A 23,074-nucleotide genomic window follows, 5' to 3' on the forward strand; every position below is an offset into this window, starting at 1 on the left:
CATAGGGCGTCAGCTAACGAACATTTAAACAACACTTTTAGAAATTATTTATGAAGTATATTTATAAGCATCAGTAATAAAATCGGGACAATTTAGAAGAGAAGGGACATTTATACCAAGGCCGTTAGTTTAATAGCACGAATTTACAACAACGTATATTGCAAAGCAGTTTTCCCTCCCTGAAACACATCACTACAATATAATGACGGCGCTTTTTAGGCGCCACTGCCTTCTATATGGGTGGAAAACTTTTAAAATTCCGCCCTGGAAATGAACTGGGCATTAGCTATATTTATTTTGGGTCACACACACTTATAAGACACCTCCCGCTCCCTCTTCCGCCCAGTCTATGTGCTGTGTAACCCTGTAACTCCCGGGCCGTGCACAGACCACGGAGCAGCAGCCATGGACTGACTGGGTGTTCTAGTACCAGAAGTGTTAAACTTCACTGGGCAGTGGGAAGTCAGAGCACGCCGACCAATGGGAGCAGAGGAGACATTTGGGTGGGGGTGCTGGGGCGGCATATTCAAACAGAGATAGAGCTAACTGCGAGCGGGTAAGTTGCGATGATTGTGTGTTATATACTATTTACTCTATAGTATTATTATTATCATTACAGCATGCAACTAGTTTGAGGGTTATTTTTTGCTTTCTCCGAATAAAGTCCCCTAGTCTGCAATGTACAGAACTATAATATTGTACTTTCTCATTCAGCCAAGCCCTTTGTCCCAGAGACGTGTGTTCCTATTAAGTCACTTGATTGCTGTACGCTGTTTATTGTGGATCTTGATTGAAGAATCCACAGCTAGAGGATCAAGGGGATATTAAAAGAGAAAAACAACCATTTTGCTATTGATTTGTTTTTGTGACTTAATTACAGTTCATACAAACAATACAACTTGTAGTGCCTCATGTGGGTAGGTCTGCATTGTGATTGATGCATCTCTGGACTGTTCATTGGAACTTTGATGTGAGCAGTCTCTGTATTATACACAGAGCTTGATAGCTACTTTTGTTTCTATTTTATAATATGTTAAATATCTACGTTTACACATCTATGTTGTGCACTGAGTTTTCTTTCTGGATATTTGTTAAATTTGCATAAGCAAAAAAAAATCACAGGCTTGGACCATATTGGTTGCTTGTGTTCTATAACTTGTATCATCATCAACATCAGTTATTTATATAGCGCCACTAATTCCGCAGCACTGTACAGAAAACTCATTCACATCAGTCAGTGCCCCATTGGAACTTACAGTCTAAATTCCCTAACATAGACAGACACACAGACAGACAAAAAGAGACCAGGGTCAATTTTGATAGCAGCCAATTAACCTACCAGTATGTTTTTGGAGTGTGGGAGGAAACCAGAGCACCCGGAGGAAACCCACGCACATACAGGGAGAACATACAAACTCCACACAGATAAGGCCATGGTTGGGAAGTGAACTCATGACCCCAGTGCTGTGAGGGAGAAGTGCTAACCACTAGGCCACTGTGCGACTTTCATTTAAAAGGGTTAATTGCACTTGTTGTCTTATGTATCCAAATGTAAGCATCATAACTAGAAGTTAGCGAATTGTCAAAACGGTGTTATGAAATATTCGCTGCATTTGGCTGTGACATTTTGCATGTTTTGTTAGTGAAATTTGGCCATAAGAATTCCCAGTCCTACTCCAGCAACACCACAAAATTAATTGATCGTCATCATCCAACTCTAATTCTGTAAATACAGTGAAGGAAAAGCGGAACTTAAACATTGTATTGCTGGAACACTGTACCTGTGCTATAAGCAGCCTGTTCCATCAGAAACTTATGTAACATTTCATATTTCTTTACTTCATTTCAAATACCAACTTCTTGTTCAGTGATTTCCTTTACTATTGAGTCTGCTGTTTGAAATGGCAGTATTGCATTCAAATTATTAAAATCAAACTATTAAAAAGTAAAAATAATATTCTTTATAGTACTTTTTTATATTTTTTATTGTACCTTAAGGTGCGAGTAGTTGATAGAATGACCAGAATCCATGGGCACTGTCAGAGAATGTTAATGGATTGTTGTTTAAGTATATTTTGTATTACACTAAGCCCAAATTTCTTTTTATGTGTGTGTGTAACTCAATTGGCTGCGTTGCTTGTGGAAGTAACGCGGCCCTCACACTAATATCATCAGTACAGTAATTTTAACGTGGCTTTCTGCTTGCAGCTCTTTCAGCTGCAAGCAAAAATCAGCATTGAAATTACAGTCCTAACGGTAATAATGTGCGCTATCACCATAGTAACGGTAATAATGTGCGCTATCACCATAGTAACGGTAATAATGTGCGCTATCACCATAGTAACGGTAATAATGCGCGCTATCACCATAGTAACGGTAATAATGCGCGCTATCACCATAGTAACGGTAATAATGCGCGCTATCACCATAGTAACGGTAATAATGCGCTCTATCACCATAGTAACGGTAATAATGCGCGGGCCGTGATACTTTCACAAGTAACCTGGCCAATTTAATACCTCCCTTTACCTTCATGTTAGCATGTACAGGAACATGTGTCTGGTGTATTCTACAGAAAACATGCTCAGAGCATGTTTTGACCGTCTAGATGCAGCCAAATGATTATTATTAGGAAGATATTTCTGCATACAGGGATTTCAACACAAAACTAATTTTTATGTAGTTTGCGTGGGTCATTTATTTTAACACTCTGGGCCTGATCCATTTGGGTAGCTTATCTTGCGTGAAATAGCTCTGCACTTTATCAGATACTGACCTTACTCCAATGAACGCAAATTGATGTCCAACCCCCAATGACAGTTAAGACAGTCTAGGACTTGAGGGGCAGGAGGGAGTGAACTAACATAGGCAACGTACAGTAACGGCATTCTGATATAGATGTTTCCAATACAAGGCCTAGGGTTCTCATAAGTACGCTTTGTTTAAACCATATCATTTGCACCAGCTACAGGGCAGGTTAAAGTGCCGTCTGATAGTGATGACTGACACGGGATAGGCTTTGTTTTAAAAACTACACATATGTGTTCCACTAGGTAGTACAGAACATGTGTATGCAAGTAAATCTGGGTACACTCTACAGAAAATTTCTCCCGATGCGATATCTTTAACGATTTTACCAGTGAATGAAAGTCCCGATCAGTATGTCTATTCATGTGTACACACTTACACGATTTTACACGATCAGAATAAATCCCTTCAGATCTGTGCTCTTCATCTGTTTTAACTATCGGTAGAGAAGATTTTGACTCTAAACTCTATAGAGATCTGCCTACATTGCCCGGTGGTGAGTACATACACACTGCAGAATTTGCCCAACATTGTTCATAGTGATTTTTAGTCAGTGCATAAAAACAAATAACACAGTTTGCTGTTGGTACAATAAAACATGATCATGGGAACGTACACACTAATGCGATTTTATATATATATATATATATATATATATATATATATATATGTCTCAATTTATTCTATGCTGCTTGGCAAGTTCTCATTAAGGGTACATCCATACAAACTTCTTTTTTGAAACGTATTTAAACTTTGTTTTTAAGGATTTCTCTCCTATCCTTTATCTCCAAACTACTTGTGTATAACCGTTTATTTTGCTTTTTTCCTCTCATTCCCTTCTCTACAATGGGACTCCTTCCCCCAACATTACACTGAAACTGCCCTCACAAATATGATCAGTGATCTACTTACAGCAAAGTCTGGCGGTCACTTCTCCATTTTCCTCCTCTTCTTCCTTCTCTACTGCTTTCGTATCCTACGCTCCATTGGTCTTCATGAAACCTTACTTTCATGGTTCACTTCCTACCTATCCATGTGGTCCTACAGTGTCTCTACCTTCTGCACATCCTCTCTTCCACTCCCGCGACATATTTGAGTCCCACATGGATCTGGTTTTCTCACTGTATTCATCTTCTCTTAATGAACTAATTCAGTCATTAGGCCTTCAGTGTAACCTCCTTGCTGATGATAATCTAACCAACTCCTACCTTGGTTAATCCACTTCTCTACTATCATGTGTGACCAACTATCTATGATATTTACACGTTGATCCTTCGGTCTCTCTTATGTGTGTCACCTTTGACTATGAATGTTTGTTCTTTGCTTTATTACTTTTATTTATTACCATGTCTTGAGACTTCTTTTATTTCTGCAAAGTATATTATGCCATTTATTATATTTTAATTTTTTTTTTTTTTTTACAGTGTTTGTCAAGTGTACAGAAAGATGTCTTCCATTCTGCATAATGTTGGCTGGAGGAATCACAATATCTTGGAAAATATTGATGAACTAGACAGTCCTCAGAATGACAAGTTCAGGAAAATGTCCTCCTCAAGCTCCCTCAATACAATGCGCATGTCACTGAGGAAGAGGATGCCTCTTAAGCAGGTTGAAATAAACATAAATGCCACGCCTGACTGGGACAGGGTGGGAGTAAAAGAGAAGCAGCGCCCCCTGCAGTCCATGACCGTTACAGCAAAGAACATGTTTGGAGCTATGTCACAGGTAAATTTTGTTATCTAATAGCTATTTCTCCACAGCAACCTTTTGGATAGACATTGGAGGCTTCACCTCTAGCAGTCTTGTTAACAAATAATTTTCCAATTTAACTGGATGTCTAAATGATTTATCATAATAACTATTTGTACTATAAATTCTTACATTTCAAGTTTTTTTTTTAACTTTAGTTGTCCCTATTCTTGTGCAGGGGCCATTCAGTAAAATTGAGAAATAAGCGTGTCATTTAGCAGGAATTGCCTGCAAAATAAATTTGAAGGTACTCTAACCCTAACCTAAAAATGTCTTTACTTACTAGTGCATCTGAAATCTTATACACCATTTTATGGTACTAACTTAAAGCACATTTCCACTTTAAAACAAATGGCTGCTTCCATTAAATATATTCAACTCAAACATACATATTTGCTAATGAAACTGGTACTTGTGAGCTTTAAGGTTGAAGATAGCATTGCTTACTAGTAATACTATGGAGCCTTAGGGCTATCTGACCTACTCCTTTCCGCCTGCTGAGTCCGCTTGGTGGTCACAGGGAAAATGCAGATACTGTTTAGTCTACGGTTATTCTTGCAATGCATCTAGGTGGGTGTAAGTTTCTGTTACAATTTTGGCACACAGGGCTGTGATGTCACTGCAGGTTTAGAGAATAGAACGCTAAACTGAAATTCATAGACACTCCTGCAACAGGTATTTCTGGGTTAAAATAATAAAACAACTTTATGTAAAAGCACTTTTTATAGAAGCTACATCAAGTCCTTTAATAACTTCCACGTTGCTTTCTTAATATTCCCATTAGGCCGTTACAAATGGGAAATAAAACATAGTAGTAGGATTAGGTAGAAATCTGGTAAGTAAACCAAAGGCTCATCGTTGTTAAAACATAAGAATTCCATTAGCGTGGGGAAGATGAGCATTTATACTTTTTGAGCAATGTACAAATAAATGGACCAGCCCTTTAATGTTAGATTCCATCTTGGTTATGAATGGTTTGGAGAATACCTTGTAGATCAGAAATGGCTGGTAGACATAGCAGGCAATATACAACAGAAGTAATCAGGGGCGGATTGGTCATAGGCCTTACCGGGAACTTTACCGGTAGGCCGATGACCTAATGAGGCCGCTTGTCTGTTTTTTTTTTTCCTTTTCCTTTTGATTTTTTTTTTTTTTTTTTTATATCCTGGGACCTGTCGCTCCCCCCCTGTGGCCTATCCGACAAGAAGTGGATATCACATGGGACGTGCACCATATGACAGGTGTCGTCCCATGTAAGCAGAGTAGCACAGCTTGGAAGCGGCTGAAAGGTAAGTGAACGGAGCGCAGCGGCGGGGTGCTGATTTCAGTGTGTGTGAGTGGAGGGGGGCCGATTCCTGTGAGTGTATGTGCGCAGCGGCGGGGTGCTGATTCTAGTGTGTGTGTGAGCGGAGTGGGGGCGATTCCTGTGAGTGTATGTGTGAGCGGAGGCAGGGCTGATGGCAATGTGTGTGTGTGTGTAGGCGGTGGGGGGGGGGGTGATGACCATGTGTGTAGGCAGCAGGGGGAGGGGGGGGCTGAGGACAATGTGTGTGTGTGTGTGTGTGTGTGAAGGCTGCAGGGGGGGGGGGCTTGTGGCAATGTAGTGTTTTGGCAAAGGGGGCTTGTGGCAATGTAGTGTTTTGGCAAAGGGGGCTTGTGGCAATGTAATATGGGTGTGAAGTAGGTGGTGGCTAATTAATGGGTGCTATTTTGTTTGTGGAGTGATGGTGGGGCAATTTAATTTAATAGCTGGGACTATTTAAGAAGGGATGGTTTGGGGGCTATTGAATGTGGGGGTGAGTTTGGGAAGAATGAGGTCTATTTATTAAATTGAATTTGATTTATTTGATGCCAGTGATTTTTGCTGGAAATAGGTTTATTAAACATAAATGTTATTGATTTATTGCTGGAGCTGTGGACGTTCTCTACTTTAATTTGGGTGGGAGGTAGGCTAGCAATTTAATGGTGGACTGCAAGTTGGAGCAAATTATTTAATGGTGGGTGCTATTTAATTTATTAGTGGAGTCTATTGATTTAAGGTGAGGTGACAGGACCTGTAATTTAATGGTGGGGTGGTTTGGGGCTATTGAATGTGGGGCTGAGTTTGGGAAGAGGGCTATTTATTAAATATGAATTATTTAATGCCATCACGGTCATGGGAAATGGTTATATTTATTAAATGTAAATGCTGTTAATTTATTGCTGGGGCTGTTTGGAGGGAAATAGGTTTATTTATTAAATGTGAATTCTAGCATTTTAATGTTGGGGCTGGAGGGAAGCCTATTTATTAAATGTGGGTGCTTTTGATTTAACACCGGAGCTTGTTGGAGTTTTATATATTTCATGTACTTATTTTTTTTCCAAATAGGGCCCCCAGCATTCCAGGATCCAGACAAGTGGCAACTGATCAAGAGACACCAGCAACCACAGGTAGGGAAAGCAACAAGAACAGGTAGGAGAGAGCAGGACAGTCTGCCAACTGTGTTTTTCTATATTGGCAGTTCCTCTGCAACATGTTATTAAATAAACATGAATATGTTTCAGCGGGACAGTCCTGAATTAGGGCTCTGTCCCATGAGTGGGAATGTTAGGACAACGGTGGTATGTAATGGTCAGTCTAGCAATATTCAGCCTTTTGATGGCATAATCAACTTTGTATTAATCCCGCCTCTTTTTGTGTTTGCCCTGCCTACACTTGATTTGGTCCCGCCCACATGAGGCCACTTCCAGATTTTTTTCCAGGGCCACTTTATGTTCCCAATCCGCCCCTGGAAGTAATCATGTTCCTGGTTTTTGATACATGAAGGAACTTGGATAGAAAATCTCACTGTGTAGAGTAGATGGAAACTTGCAGGTGATTAGCTGAGTAAGGGTCAGATCGGACTTTGTTTTTCACAATGCCTAGTTCTGCACATTGGACCCATCGGACTGCACATAAAGGGGCATATTTAACAAATAATGATAGTGCACTATCGTGCACTTACCATTAAAAAAAACCTCCCTCTGTGTCTCTCGCATATTTAAGAAGAGTGCATCGCAGCAGACATTGTGGATATCTGCTGCTTTGCACTCCTTTTCGTTTTTGGGAGCAGTCACCGTTCTACAGTATGGTGACTGCTCCCGGCTGCAATCTAACAAGTTCAGAAAAAAACATTTTTTTCGGAAACCTGTCATGTTAATGTACGCCAGCATTATCATAAATGAAAAAATCCAATGCTGTCAGCTCTGCTCTGAAGAGCAGAGCTGGACAGCACATGTGTGGAGGGATCACATGATCCCTCCCTGTCACTCACCGCGCTCTCTCTCTGCAACTATAGTTGCGATAGTTGCAGAGCTGAGATATTTCTCTGTTGCGTTTTTCATAAATTTGAGAAATAGTTCAATCCTTATCAATGCCATAAGGATTGAAAACTATTTTTCACTTTATGAAAAGATTGATAAATGTGCCCCATGGTATTTTCAATGGTATTTCACATTGTAAAGGAACATGATCCCAGGAAAGGGTCCATCACAATCTAAGTGGCCAGTCCCTACATTTTTATAAGGACACGCTGAAACCCACACACCCGCTACCTAGTCCTTCTGCACAATGACCGATCTCCAGCTGCTTTTGAACTATAATCCCACACATGACCAGCCAGCAGGTGCACCCTGACTTATAGTTAAACAGCGGGCGCTGCTCTGATTGCTCCTTACACTGTAAATAAGGGCGTTGTACATTAAATAAACCAGCAAGGACTTGGCATATTTTTGCATTTTGAGTAATTGTGAAATATCTCTGTATAAAAATATGAAAAAATAGTGGAAAAGGAGTGAAGCAAAACTTTCTAGAGGATGTTGACCTTTGGGCAAGGAACATTCTTTTTAGTTCCCTCCTCCAGTAAAAAGGCTTTCTTGTACTTTCACATGTCAAAAGTTTGTGAACAGGAGCCACACTATAATCTTCTGTCTGGTTTTATGTTCCCTAAAGGAATAAAAATAAATACATAAAATATTGTATCTTGAATACAATAACATAATAATGTCCTCATTTCAATATAAACTGAGAAGATTATCACGTCCTTTCACCTTTTGTTCAGAAATGTTCTATCCAGTATATAAATTGTTCCCACTGAGACCTTGGGCGGGACAATGTGAAGTATTTGTGGAATGTGTCTGTTATGTTAATCAAAATATTTGTAGAACTCTTTATACCCTTCAACATCCTGTGCAACCTTTAAGGATCTGCAAGCAAAGATAAGAATATCTGACCACTTGTCTCAAGTGCAATGTGAATGTATTTATCTACAATGGACTGTCAATCAGCCAAAAATTCAAAACATTTCATGGTTGTTGGTTTATAATTACCATTCTTGTTCTGATCTTAAAGCTTTCTTCTCACACATACTAAAGTCTATTTGAAAAGTAAAAATATATCCAAGGTTTTGTCTAGTACGCTGTCTACAATTTATATTTTTGACAATCTTCTTGTCATATCGCTTCCCAAAGCTAGAGGGGCAGGTTCCTGCTTTCATTTCACACTACTAGAAAACTTGCTGAATCTGTCACCTGTCAGCTGTTGGTTGCATTGGCATTGATGTGCAGTCATTGGTACTGGAGTGAGACTTGATGTTTAGTTTGGTCAACCATGTGCGTAGACAAATTCTTAGCCATTTACAAAAGCTTTTGTAGATTGGGCCTTAGGGCAATTGTCATCAGTTATGTTCTAGCAACTTATAATGTACCTACTCACTGTGGATGCATCCGTTCTTTAAGATGAACCAATATCTGTGAGAAGGCAGCTTTTCAATTACTCTGGCACTATGTACTTCATGCCTCAGTGATGTCACAATTCCTAGTGTATGCATAGGTTTAGTAGCAATTTATGGAATAAATTGCAGTGTAAGTAACATGTATATCATATTCCTGTTCTATTAGTCAGCCTTCTATTAGAGTGTTTACATGGACATTTTCAACTCCACAGTTGGCCATAGATGATGATTTATGCCTTGGACAATGCTCCTTCTTGGCGTGGTTCTTAGAGATAGCAATAAAAAAGAGCATAAAGACACAATAAAATAAATTAAGCTTTTTTGAATCCTGGCTAGTATGATAAATAGGTAGCTCTATGTAGTATGCATTTGCTAGTTTATGGTAACAGGTTCACTTAAGTATACATTTAGATCAAAGTATAAGTGCCCAAATTCATTCCTGAACAAATAAGAGTGTGCAGTGTGAAGCACAATGCATATAATTGTTGACATACAAGTTACTGTTATGTCCAGGTTACACTAGATCTTTCAGTGCTGTAAAGGAGTCAGGTTCTGAGACAGATTCCCCTTGGAGGTTCCTGGGTTTACCTACACTCTGGGAAATTACTGATAATGTTACTATCGTGACCATGCAGAGGCCATTTTTTTTCTGTGGACTAAAAGTAATTTAATCGAAAGAGGAGTATGACATTATATCTGTTAAATATAATGATAAATTGCCTTTTGATGATCACAAATCAAAACATGCAAGCAGGGTAGTATCATAATAACAAATAAACTCACAGAATTGACCAGTAAGGGCCGTAGACAGTGTCGGACTGGGGCATGAAGGGCCCACCGGGGGAATTCAGTGATAGGGGCCCACTATATTGGGGTGTGGCCAACTTTAGGAGTGGGTGTGGCCAGTAAAGGGGGTGTGGTCAGGCTATGGAGGACAACTTATAGCACTATTTTAAATGTGCACCTTTTGCATTAGACCCTGCCCATTCTACTGGTAGGGAACTACATGGGACCCATTAATAAAACACTTGTGGTTTGGAAGAAACTCCAGTACCAGCTCCTGTCGTCTCCTAATGCACCAAGACAGTTACTTATGATAAGTGCATCATTTGGTTACCTCCAACCCTCGCCTCATATGTTGTTATTGCCCATCATGTATTGAGCTTATTAAAAGCCATTACAAGGGCTACACAAACCAAATAATAACATCATCAATTAGAAGACATAAACTGCACAATTAATTTTTTAGTACAATGGTTACCAACCTGTTGTTGCTGTGACATGTCCTGGAATAAAAGTCAATTCATAAAAAAACAAGTGATTGTAATTCTCAACTAATCTCAGTGAAATCCATCTAATTTCATTTTAAATACGGTTGATATATGCCTATAATACTTTCACTATATCACCCCTAAATTCTAAACAGGACAACCATCAAAAAGAATGCACAATAGGCAAAAGGAAAAATATATAAATATAATTATGTTCTCCTATGCATGTGCCTTTCTACACTAACATACAATATAGACCAACATATTATACAACCCTGAATGATTATATTTTCAACTGGATGCAATTGGAATACTAGACTACATGAAAAGCACCCTTCATTTGCCAGATCTTGTATACACAGTCTGATTATTAAAATGACTCTTTGTTATAATTATTTTTTAAGGACTCTTACAGAATATGCCACTCGTCAAAGACCATACACACAGCATCAGTGCTACTACGGTTGCGTACTTCACCAATGAATGCTTGTTGAGAAGGGAAATTTTAAAAAACAAAAAAATGAACAGAATACAGCCCATCCAAAGCCTGTCACATTTATTCCATATATGCTGGTATGCTGCCAGTGTTGTATGAAAGAGAATATAAATATCAAAGGACGGGCGCAAATGGGGGAAGGGTAAAGAAACACAAGGATTGGGTCAATGAATAAGTCAAGGGGAAAACGGTCCCAAAGTCATTAAAGGATGTTGGTCTTCTAGTTCCACCTATACCGATGTCCCAGATGGTAAACTTACATCAATGTGACCTTTTCTATTCCATACAGTATTTGAATAATGTGTCCTCTTGCTTCAAAAAGCACCACCACGATGTACTTTTACTCCCCTCTAAACCTGTTTCTTCTCCTCACCAGAGTGCACATATGGGAGACCAGGGAGAGAACAGAGAAAGATCTCATGGTGTTTTACGTTCTCTATTTATTAAGTTAAAACATGGGGTTAAAAACACTCACATTTTGTATGTTAAAAAGGTATCTTTCAGTCCATATGTTTCCTCGATCAAACGGCAGTATCCAGCTTCTGTATCCCAGCCACGATCAAACTGGCTGGGCTTCAGATAACCCGGGGAAACTCTGCAGCGTCAGAGGGGGCGTGGTCTATTGCGTCCAGTGTTGCATGAACCTATGATGACCAAACTGACCTTGGATCAGTATGTTGATATCAGGACGTCCTCCTCCCCTGCTCAAACTGCTGAAAAACACACTACCGCGCCTGGGCTCTCTGCATCTGCGCGGTAGTGTGGTTACAGGAGATGTGACCGCCGCCGCCATCTAAACAAAGTTCAACATCAAGCTCCGCCCTAACAACGGAGGGGGCGGAGCTTCAACCCCGCTGGGCCTACCGGTGGATTGACCGGCTGTCCGGCGGGCCAGTCCGAGGCTGGCCGTAGACAGTAGTGATGCTTTGCAACAACATAAAAATTTGCATTCATTTAACCACACTATGGCTTTGCATTAAGAGTTTGCATCCCAAATTCTGTAGCACCATACAGCCAAAACATGACTTTACTGCAGTGCCATAGATCAAATGAACACAATTTTTTTTTAATTCAGCCTCATATCAGATTGTACACTATTGGGCCGATTTATCAAAGAATGAAAAGCCTTATTGTAGGCGAGAATGGGTGTTTTGGACGGTGGTAGGGTTTTTTCTCATGTTGCCCTATGCAACAATGGATTGCTGTCGGGGATAACACAAGCCGAGTCACCGCTAGCATCCTTAGCAACAGAGTGGCTCCAACCTCTTCTGAATGTCTAAAGACCACTGCTAGTGTGTTTATTTTTTCTCACAGTCTACATCCGTGATGGGCAACCTCTTACACGTCAAGGACCACACATGCGAACCTCCAACCTTCAAGAGGATCTTACATTACCCTTAATGTCAGTAATAAATACCCAAAAAGGCTTCCAAACAGCCACTTTGCTAATCAAATAATGCCCCCACATGACTTTGAGACCTTCCACTTGGCACTCAGACTTTCCACTTGCTCCAAAACCAGCTTTAAAATTGCTTACCTTCAGTCCAGATGTAGGAGGGGGAGACCACGTGGTATAAAGTACATTGCACTCTCCTACTACTGCTAGATGTGATGACTGATCTCCATGTGTTATGTAGTTTAGGTCTAGGGATGTGGAAATTGGCTGCTTCTATCGCATTCAGTCTTATTCTTTGCTTTGTCATAAAGCACAGCATAAGTCAGAGCTGTGACATTGAGATAGGATGAAGACCAACGACCCATTTCTGGTCTATACCTGTCTCATGTGCATGACGACACAAGAGAATGATGTGCTGGAGTTTTACAAGACATTAATGTGGTCCCTGGTGGAGGCATTTACTTACAATGCTGTTTAAGAAATTTAGTGGCCTGGTCTCAAAAGTAACAGTTCCTGGCCACATCAGAGGCTGTCTTTGACAGCTGGGTTCCGGGTATGGGGCCACATGCACACGGCTGCCAAATTGAGCCACCGTTAATAGTACAAAGCTTGAAATAAATGGAACAGCAATGAAATATAAATTATTGTTTTTAGAAGTACAGATTGTCTTAACATTTGTTGTCTGAAGCCTTTGTAGTTGGAATATATGTTGAATATATTGAGATGAATATCTTGGGCACTCTGTTTCTTCTGGAAAGCATATTGCGTTATTTTTAAACATCAGAGATTGATAGCATCAGTCACAGCCACATTAAATTGTGTCTGCTATGTGAGGAAGTAATCCCTTAAGATGTTCAAACTAGGAGTGCTTTAGTAGACCCATAAAAGGAAAAAGAAGCTGCACAAATTGCTCTCTGGACCAAAAACAGCCAAGCAATTCCCAGCTGTGGGATTATGGGATATAGCTTGAAAACTTTTACACAGTGAGGAAAAAAAAGATATTCTCTCTAATAAAAAGAAAAGTTGTAATGCTTTACACTACATAATTATACAATGTCTAAATTCTTAAAATTACATTATTGCCATGGTCTACTGTCAGTAATTGTAAATGTTAATTCTACTGTTAAATAAAAAAAAAAATACACAAATGCACACACAGTAGCATTGGTTGTGTCTTGGCATAGCAAGTAAATGTGTTTTAAATTCCAAAAAATACCCGCTTTCTCCAGAAGACTAAAAAAACAGCCATGTCAGTCCAGCAGTGTTCAGATAAAGTTGTGTGTATGTTCCTTGCAGGATAACCCCACCCTTTCAGCACCTGTTATGGCCTATAAATTGATTTGAGCAGCTTCCACTTTTGTGTTTGTGTTCAGATAAAGTCCAATATATCTCCTTTTCTTTTTTTATTTTATTTATTAATATCTTATTTGTAATTCTCTTTTCCTCTTAACTTCAGAAGAAAACTAAACACACTTCTACTAAACAGTTCAGTGATACAGGAGTCAGCTGCTCCCATCACGTTCAATGTTATTCTATATTTACCAATACATGGTGACAACTATGCCTTCCAAAACTATGTCATGGGTCCTTACATTCAGGCTCTGGCATGATCTCAGAGAAATTTAAATTATTAACCCTAAAGTTGAGTTCCTATGTGTCCCAATTTTTCCTGGACAATCAACATTTTTGCCCCTGGAAATTTGCAACACCTAAAGTTAACGTTCCTTACAATATCTGGCACTGATAAGGAAATATAATTTGAAAATTGTAGACAAACCAAACATTGTTTTTTTTAAATTAAGAGGGCCTAATGGTGATAAGCTACTAAACAATATTCATCATTTTACTCAGATGAGAACATGGGTCAATCCTGATTAGTGTCCAGTTCGGCGACATGTTTGGGCCTGTTGGTGTGATCGGAAGATGGAATAAATTGACTAATATTCTTAATCCATTCATCTGACCCAATAGGAGCAGATTATTAATGGGTATTGTGAGAAGTTTTTTTGAGGGGGGGGGGGCGGGGAGGAAACACATTTGCGAAATCAGGCCATTACATTGGTTATTTGGGAGCTAAAATGTCAAGTTGGGTGTTCGCTTTATTTCTGATTAACTTGAAAGTGCATTTTTATTTTGCAGAAAATAAAGAAAACTAGACAAAAACCGAATCATTATTTATTAGCATCTCCAGACCGAATAAAAAGTTCCACAAAACAAAGCCGTACTCCCAGAAGTAGCAAAAAATGTTCCACACCCAGAACTCCCAGATGTCGCAGGATGGTGGAGGAAGCCAGTCCAAATATTAGGGTCACGCCAAAGTCCAGCAAGAGGACTTCCCATTGTACCAGAAGAACAAGCTGGCAATGGAGAAATTTCTCTAACGTGGTGGGAAAAGAAAGTCTAAACCTGAGAAGGTCTGTGAGAGCAGCTTCTCTGAACAGCCCGTACTCCTCACCGGCAACTCTCAACAGGAGAAGGTATGTGCCACATCTAATGTGTCTGCAAAGTGACAGTGTTATCCTGTGCTGCAACATACAATTGATTATTGCACACATTGAATAAATATTTGTTTTTGACAAATTAGTGCCCACCTCATATGCCAAGAGTGAATAAACGGTTTGCATTTTTTTTTTAAAGGAAATATACAGGAATATATTAAGGTGCTCATTTACGGAGGTGCCACGCTGCCTCTATAACGGAGAATGTTTTGTAAAAAAAAATAAAAATAAACACACTGCACCTGCTTAAATGAGCACCGTAATACTAACATAGTCAGTGTCACTCTGTAAAATGACGTGATTTTTGTTGATTCGCCGCAATTGTTTGAAGTGTATTTTACAAGCAGTCGAGATCACCACACTGTAGGTAAGACGACTATCGGAGTGATCATGTCTGGAACATTTGCGTTGGGGTTTGGGCAGTCGCCGTTTAGAACCCAACCCCTATATACAGTATCTAACTATTGTAAGTAAATGTTTAAATAATTGTAATGATCTTAGATCGTAGAATAGAATGCTAGTGGAAGTCTTTTTCTTGTCATTGTCATTTATTTTTCACTCTGTCCTTTTTTTTTTTTTCTTTGCAGGCAATTTGACAAAGACCTAGATACTGTCTCCACAGGAATCCGGCAGCTAAAACGCCTCTCTAGGGTATTTGATGATGCCATCTTAAAGGAAGAAAGGTAAACTGGATTTATTTGTCTGATTTGTCCCCTTGAGCCTGTCACTGACTGAAGCATAAATCTGAAATCACAACGGCATTATCTAGGACTGTGTGAGACATCCACTTAAGCCAACACCTCCTTTAACCTTCTCAATCCCCAGAGAACATACAGTGTATAGCATTTGGTATACAGCCTTTAAAGGACAACTAAATCTCACAAATAAGTTGCAAAAAACATATAAAAGTTTCAAGAGCTTATTATATCCGAAGAGATTAGAGACACCGCTGTGATCATGGGGACTTTGGTCAGTAACCCAATTGAAGGACCCTGCAGGGAACTTCTGACTCTGAAGTTAAAGAGAACAATAACTTGCACCTGGCTGTGTTTCATATTCAATGTCAAACATCTCGAGTTCTGTAACAGTATAGAAACTTTTACTGCTATATTCAATATTTCATTTTAATTTGTAGTTTAAATTTAGCGGTCCTTCAGGGTTCATTCACATATGTGCTGGGAAAAAAATAATGGTATTGTCGCTGAGAGGAGAATCACTTACCTGTTATCGATGAAACTGCAGCAGCATTAAGCAGCTGCTCACGGGAGGTATCGGTCAGGGCAATCTATTAAATCGGAACTTCTCCAAAGTTATATTTAGGTTAGAGAGCCATAATACATTGCCCATAAGCCCCCTCTTCATGCACTTTTCAACCTCACACAATATAATGTATCTGCTGGTAAAGTATTCAGTAAACTGCCTGTTAGAGTACCGTAAAGGAATGCACTAAACTGCAAAGCATATTATTATAACTGAAATAGCTTTATGGTAGAATGTATGTAATATCTGAGCTCCTGTACACAAAGAAAAGATAAACTCTGCTGACATTTATTGTTGTTCCATCTATTATTAGCGACATGACAGTTTCTCTCATTGATAACTGAAGATGTTAATCGCCAGGTAAAGTTCCAGAATTCTTCAGTGTGTCCTATATGTGCATGGGCTGGATTTATATACTAACCCACAAATCCTTTCCTTCTGCTTTTAAAGACACTTACATTTAACTCTTCAAGCACTTGTGTATTTTCTCCCTTTAACTTACGTATTATTTTTTTCTGTACTTGGGTTATGAAAGTTTGTATTGATAAAATATTGAGCATGTTATGTTTTATGAAGCAATTCTCCAATTTCGGTGATTTGTTCTTGTCCGCTGCATCAAAATGAACAATAGGGCACAAGCTGCTGTGGGGAATCAACCAATCGGACTTCTCGTTCACAAAAATTCACCTTGTTATGCATACAGCCGCATGTTTGGCATGCTTTGTGTGCGGAATTTGGCATTCCTGCTCCTACACTGCCACGGAGCTGGAGAATTGACAGTCCTGTCCCAACTCTTTAATTATACAAATTACAAATACAGTGCGGAATGTTGAAACTCGAAGGGTATAGAACTCTGCATGTCTGTGAAAGGGCCTGTCCCGCTGCATTTTCACTTATCTCAGTTCAACACCTCCCCTTCTTCAACGCACTCCCAGCCAAATCTGCAGACAGTATTTTATGCTACTTAAATGTACAACCCCTTTTAAATAAGCCTTATAACCTGAGAAAAGTCTTACCATTTAGTTGTATTGAAACTACTGTCCAGCTATGGCTACTACTGTGGCTTTGTGTAAGAAAGAATAAAGTCTATACTAAGTAAAGGGTTGTCCTACATGAAAAGCTTGAAAACTATATTCTGGTTACACCTGGGCCAATCCTGCTTCTCAGTGGAAGGGCAACAGGATTAATGTCAAATTTTGGCAAATTGAACAAGATGCGTCTGATAGCTGTGTCACTTCAGGACTCATTGGGCCCAGCTATTGTGGTCAGAAGATGACCGGACACACCGGCCACATTTTACGAACATTTAGATAGGACCATTACTGGCATCATATTCTTATGCACTGTGCTATTGAAGCGTGAATGGTCAGCATTGTTGCTGATCTCTAGTAGGTTCTGTGCTCCGCTTTCCAGTATTACACATTTTTTCCCCCTTTCTGTCAGACAATAAAGGAGCTATGCCGTTAACCGTCACACTAGACCGTTCAGTGAAATGGTCTTTTGTATGTCAGACATGACTTTGAAATGCACAAATTTTTACCAAGGCTCTTTTTCTTTGAAACGTTGAATTATACAATATGCAAATCCTGGTGGAGCAGCAATTTTACTTCCTTTTATGAAATGTCATGAAATTGAGATTGGTACATTCAGTTCCTATATAATAGTATTTCAGTATAAAGTACATTCTATTTAGTAATGATGGCCTCTGTTCTGTGTGTTCTGGGACACTACATAAAACTATAGCTGACACTAGCCGTGGTAGACACCATGTCAAATATCTTAAATTCCACTTTGCAATTTTTTAGATTTGATAAGGCACATATACTTTCCAGACATTATAGCTTTATAAAGGATTCAGGCTTTCTTCCTTTTGCTCTGGTAATTTGTTACCATTGCTGCCTATGGAGGATACTTCACTTCCTTTACCATATGAAACCAGATATCATTTCCTACTCTTATTACACAGTTCCTAAACCTAAAGATGATATGAAATTATCTAGCACAGTGAATGTTTTATATAATCAGCCATAAGACAAAGTTTGGTGGCTAAATAAAGTTGAAGAAACCGATTGTACACCAACTGACTTGTATAAGTGACTTTATTGTATGTGTAAAACAGAAGATATAAACACACTGAAAGTAGCAGCTTTAAACGGTTGTATAGATGTAGGAATATTTGTAGTGCGCACAGTATATGGTGTCGGAATCGGCACTGGCTCCTCTGTGTATGGTTGATCTCTTAAAAATTATCACTATACCTTAATGGGAATATATAGAGACCATTTTTAAATAATAGATTATGCACACTTTACCATTAGTCACCAACAGTGACACAATAGCTAATTACAATGTCCCACTATTACAACTGGAGCTGTGGCTGCATGTTCTTACAAAGTTGATCCAAAAATACAAATGTGGAGCACCTCTACCTGATTAGTATAGTATAGATAAAATGGTTGAAGTCAAGTTAAACTGCACTTGTAGGTTACCTTTGTGTTTCTGCGAATACTTGTGGGCAGATCTGACCAATCTTGTACACTGTATATATTCAGGTGGTGGTTTGAACCACTGTGCTGAGGCATCTAGGCATCCCTCTTCCATCCACTTGACCCAAAGGTTGCTCACACCATAAGATCCACCCCATAGTTCTTTTTATGTCCCAAATAAGACAAATATGCTATAGGAACATATATTTTCACATGTACTGTTAATTTGAGTTCCTCAGGTGTCTGACTTATGAGAAAATAGGTATCGCCTTTAAAGATTAGGCATTTAGAAAAAAAGGCGACTGTCCTGGCTGACCAGGATGCATGGGCGGGGCGCCCTAGTCCAACATATAACCTGGGATAGTATTGTGAGCTGCAGAGATGGCAAACAGTGTTCCATTGCTAGGGGACACCAAGTGTCAGTGTTCCATTGCTAGGGGACACCAAGTGTCAGTGTTCCATTGCTAGGGGACACCAAGTGTCAGTGTTCCATTGCTAGGGGACACCAAGTGTCAGAGTTAATTTAATATTATGGGCATATAACATATTAAAAAAAAAATGTCCAAAATACAGTAACCTTATATAACTACCCCATATATAATTTTGGGAGTTTTACTGACAATAAAGCAAATATGATTCGTATCGCATTTAGCATCCAAAAGCAAGCATAAGGTAACTTGAAGCAAACTTCATGCAACACTGCTGGCCCAGTTTTTTTGCTTTAAAAAGAACATGTCATGTGGGGAAATGGCCTTTTTATATAGTGCTTTGTGTACTATTAATGTGTGTTCCTGTGCCCGGAATACAGCATGAAAAGCAGTGCTCATGGTGTGCTGGGCTCTGCGTGATATGATCCAAATAATACTGCTTTTGAAGAGAACCTCTCATCTGTGAGAAAATAGCATAATGGCCTTAATGTCATGTGTGTGAGCATCATACCTGCATTGTATGCTCGCATAGTGGACAAGCTACAAAGTAAAAGGGCTTTTTTTGCCAGAGAGGACGGATCTCTTATACCATAAAACGGTGACCTGCGTCTTATGCTCTGAATGGAACAGTAAAAACCCTGCCATGAATGCTGCCTTGCTGTTGAATACCTTTCTTCTCCCTTTCCATGAATTATTATGTGCATTTTATTTTTATTTTAAAAAAAATCATGTTTACTATTCTTTTTATTCAACCATGAAATGGAAAATGCTGACCTTGTTTTAGGTCACTGAACAATATTTATTTATTCATGCTTTTACAAGCTTATTTAAAAATATTGATCGTTTTGTGTTCTTTTCTCAGAAAAGAAGCTATTTTGAATTATCACAATTTAATGGCTAACAACCTGCGTTGTGCCCGCCGTTCTCGGGTTTCTTGGAGAAGTACCAGGCGACTTCAACATACTCTTGAAGGCTGGACTGAGATGGCTTTAACCAGTATTGGCAACATAGGTGCCCGTTGACAAAATGCTATGTGTAACCAGCAATGTGGTGTTGTTTTTTTATATATGTATAAATCCATATGACTATTAATAACTACAGCAATGTGTGAAAGCTTGTGTATCGTTTGCAGTTTCAGCAAAGGTACATTTAAGCTGTTTAATAACTGGGCAACAAAGCGCATGCAACTCCTACTACCTATTTGCTTTCTAAACTACAGTATTTTCAATCTTTGAGTTATTGGTTACAATATATGTTTGCGAATATACGCAACATATTATACACTGGCAATCCAGTATTTTATATTATTATATCTTTGTACAACCTTATGGATTCAAATATATTTTTGAGACTTTAGGCTACGTATTATACGCTAGCAATCCAATATTTTTCATTACTATTATCTTTTTGTACAATCTTATGGATTCAAAGAAGCCCGATTCAATTTTGAAGGAATAGAATTAAAGTGGAAATTGAATAAAAAATAGACTACACTTTTTGATCTGGGGTAAAATTGAAATGCTTTGCAAGGCTTCCCCTATTGTTCAGGGTTTTTTTAGTGTTAGGGCTGCATTATCCAGAATCCAAAAGGAAGTTATGCAGAAGGTGGGAAGGCAGGCAGGACATGAGTCAATATGGATGGACCATAGTGTGGAGACTAAGGGCTACATTTACTAAACTGTGGGATTGAAAAAGTGGAGATGTTGCCTATAGCAACCAATCAGATTCTAGTTATCATTTAGTTAGTACATTCTACAAAATAATAGCTAGAATCTGATTGGTTGCTATAGGTAACATCTCCACTTTTTCAAACCCGCAGTTTAATAAATATGCCCCTAAGCCTGTATCACAAGCATATAAAATGATAGAACAATCACACATACTGATTTGTGCATTAAACAAATAAAATGAGGTGATAGTGCCTTTAAATATCTACCTTAAAGGCAAGCCTATAATGTTATCCTGCAATGCTGTAGAGACTTGACTTGATTTTGCCATTGTTGATCATGAAGGTTCTATAAAGAACGATTTTCTTAGAAAACGTTTTTTTGACAAAAAGCAAATAAGCTTTGATCAAAGCCATATTCATTTTATAATTATGCCATAATTGTTTACCTATTTTATTTTAACACTAGTTATGAAGAAAATATTTTGCACCTTTTTGTACTCTCTAATATTGTCTCTAAATATGTATTTTTTTTGTATGTTTATAACTAAAATATAGTGTATAAAATAAAATTGTACTTTTTTTCTGAAATGTGCTTTTAGGTTTATTTTCTGGAGACATTTTGCCAAGTAATATTTATAAAATGTATTGACTTGTTCCCAATCACAATTTTAATCCAGATACGTTTCAAGGGACTGATTTTGGGCTTAATTATAGTTTCAACTTACATAGGAAGTACGATTTATCAATTGCCATCCTTTAGGCAGTGGTGCCACTGCCTAAAGCCTGGCACCACTCCTGCATGTCCACACTGAACTACTGCTAACATTCAGACATGGTAAAAATTCTGCACGTTTCAGTTTTAGCTGCTGTTCATCATCATCATTATCAGCTATTTATACAGTGCCACTAATTCCGCAGCGCTGTAAAGAGAACTTGCATCAGTCCCTGCCCCATTGGAGCTTACAGTCTAAATTCCCTAACACACACACACACACAGACTTGGGTCAATTTTGATAGCAGCCAATTAACCTACTACTATGTTTTTGGAGTGTGGGAGGAAACCAGAGCACCCGGAGGAAACCCACGCAAACACGGAGAGAACATACAAACGCCTCACAGATAAGGCCATGATCGGGAATTGAACTCATGACCCCTTTGCTGTGAGGCAGAAGTGCTAACCACTTAGCCAGAGATCACATCTCTTTTTCTATGGCTGATTTCCAATATTCCCTTTCGTCACTGAGTTTTACTTCCTACAAATTCTGTGGTTCTGAGAATGCAGTGTTGGCATATTGCTCAGTATATCTCCTTGGAGGTTTCCCTCTATTTTTTCTTAAAGAAGTTATTTTCTCCTGGTGGTTGTCAGGTTTTAAAGTCTCTGACATAGATGTACTGGAGGGTATGAGTATTTCAAATATTACTACCTCTTCTTGAACTTCACGTTGTATTTCTCCAGTAGAAGTAGTTGACCTAGAGATATATCATTCATCTGACAGTCTCTTTTCTTGGACAGCTCACAGGCAGTTTTCTCTCAAACATGTCACAGGAACATTTTTTTTAAAAAATCCATCCTTTTAAATTGGATCTAATACAACATCTGACTTCTGGTTGATGAGCCTCTGTTGGATTTGTTTTGTATCCTAGAGTAAGACGAGACATGGGATGAAAGATTTCATGTAATATAAATTAAATATTAATATTCCCCCAAACTATTTTTGAAAAGTTATGTAGAGGTACTTTTTTATTTTGCCAAATAATGTTTTTATAGTTGATCCGGTTCAGGGACACAGTGCCGCATGTGGAGGTCAACACCTTCTGCATTGTGAAAATGATCATGCACCCATCCCACACAGCAAGGAACGCTTCTACAATTCACCACTCAACCGGTTTATCTTATTTAAATAATTTTGCTCTGCAAACTGAAATGTCGTTATTGAACTGCTCTTAAAAATAAAAAAATAACACTATTGTACCTATTCAGTTCTTGGCAAGTAATGTTCCACCCAATTTCTTGGCCGAGAGAAGCCGTTGAGAATCTGCTGCTCTGCCATCCTGCCCCGCTAACACATTGCGAGTTGGAGAAATCTAGGTGCACTTGTGCAAATAAAGGCTGATTTTGCACCTTGTATATTACTTCCCGTATTTCATGAGGAGTCTCTGCAGCCCAACCCTATATCTACAATGCTGGCCACATGCTGCAAAATCTCCAGCTGCATATACAACTATCACAGTAACTGGGAAGGGGTTCTCTCCAGGTCCAAA

At 38.9% G+C, this 23,074-nt stretch overlaps 1 protein-coding gene across 2 annotated transcripts; it reads left to right on the top strand.

Annotated features, from left to right (window-relative positions):
• The first annotated feature begins 381 nt into the window (after positions 1–381).
• PIMREG (PICALM interacting mitotic regulator) lies at positions 382–21,309 on the top strand. Of its 2 annotated transcripts, none has more exons than XM_075196780.1 (5): positions 382–556; positions 4,233–4,533; positions 14,611–14,948; positions 15,557–15,652; positions 20,006–21,309. In XM_075196780.1, exons 2-5 carry the CDS (start codon positions 4,255–4,257, stop codon positions 20,163–20,165), a joined length of 873 nt encoding a protein of 290 aa, XP_075052881.1. In that variant the 5' UTR covers positions 382–556; positions 4,233–4,254; the 3' UTR covers positions 20,166–21,309. The 2 variants fall into 2 exon arrangements, with proteins under 2 accessions (XP_075052881.1, XP_075052880.1); XM_075196779.1 differs by lacking the exon at positions 20,006–21,309 and adding an exon at positions 16,543–16,589 and having other exon boundaries at positions 476–556.
• The last annotated feature ends 1,765 nt before the right edge of the window (positions 21,310–23,074 follow it).

The sequence above is a fragment of the Mixophyes fleayi genome, chromosome 2, assembly GCF_038048845.1.
Source record: "Mixophyes fleayi isolate aMixFle1 chromosome 2, aMixFle1.hap1, whole genome shotgun sequence".
NCBI classification, from domain to species: Eukaryota; Metazoa; Chordata; class Amphibia; order Anura; family Limnodynastidae; genus Mixophyes; species Mixophyes fleayi.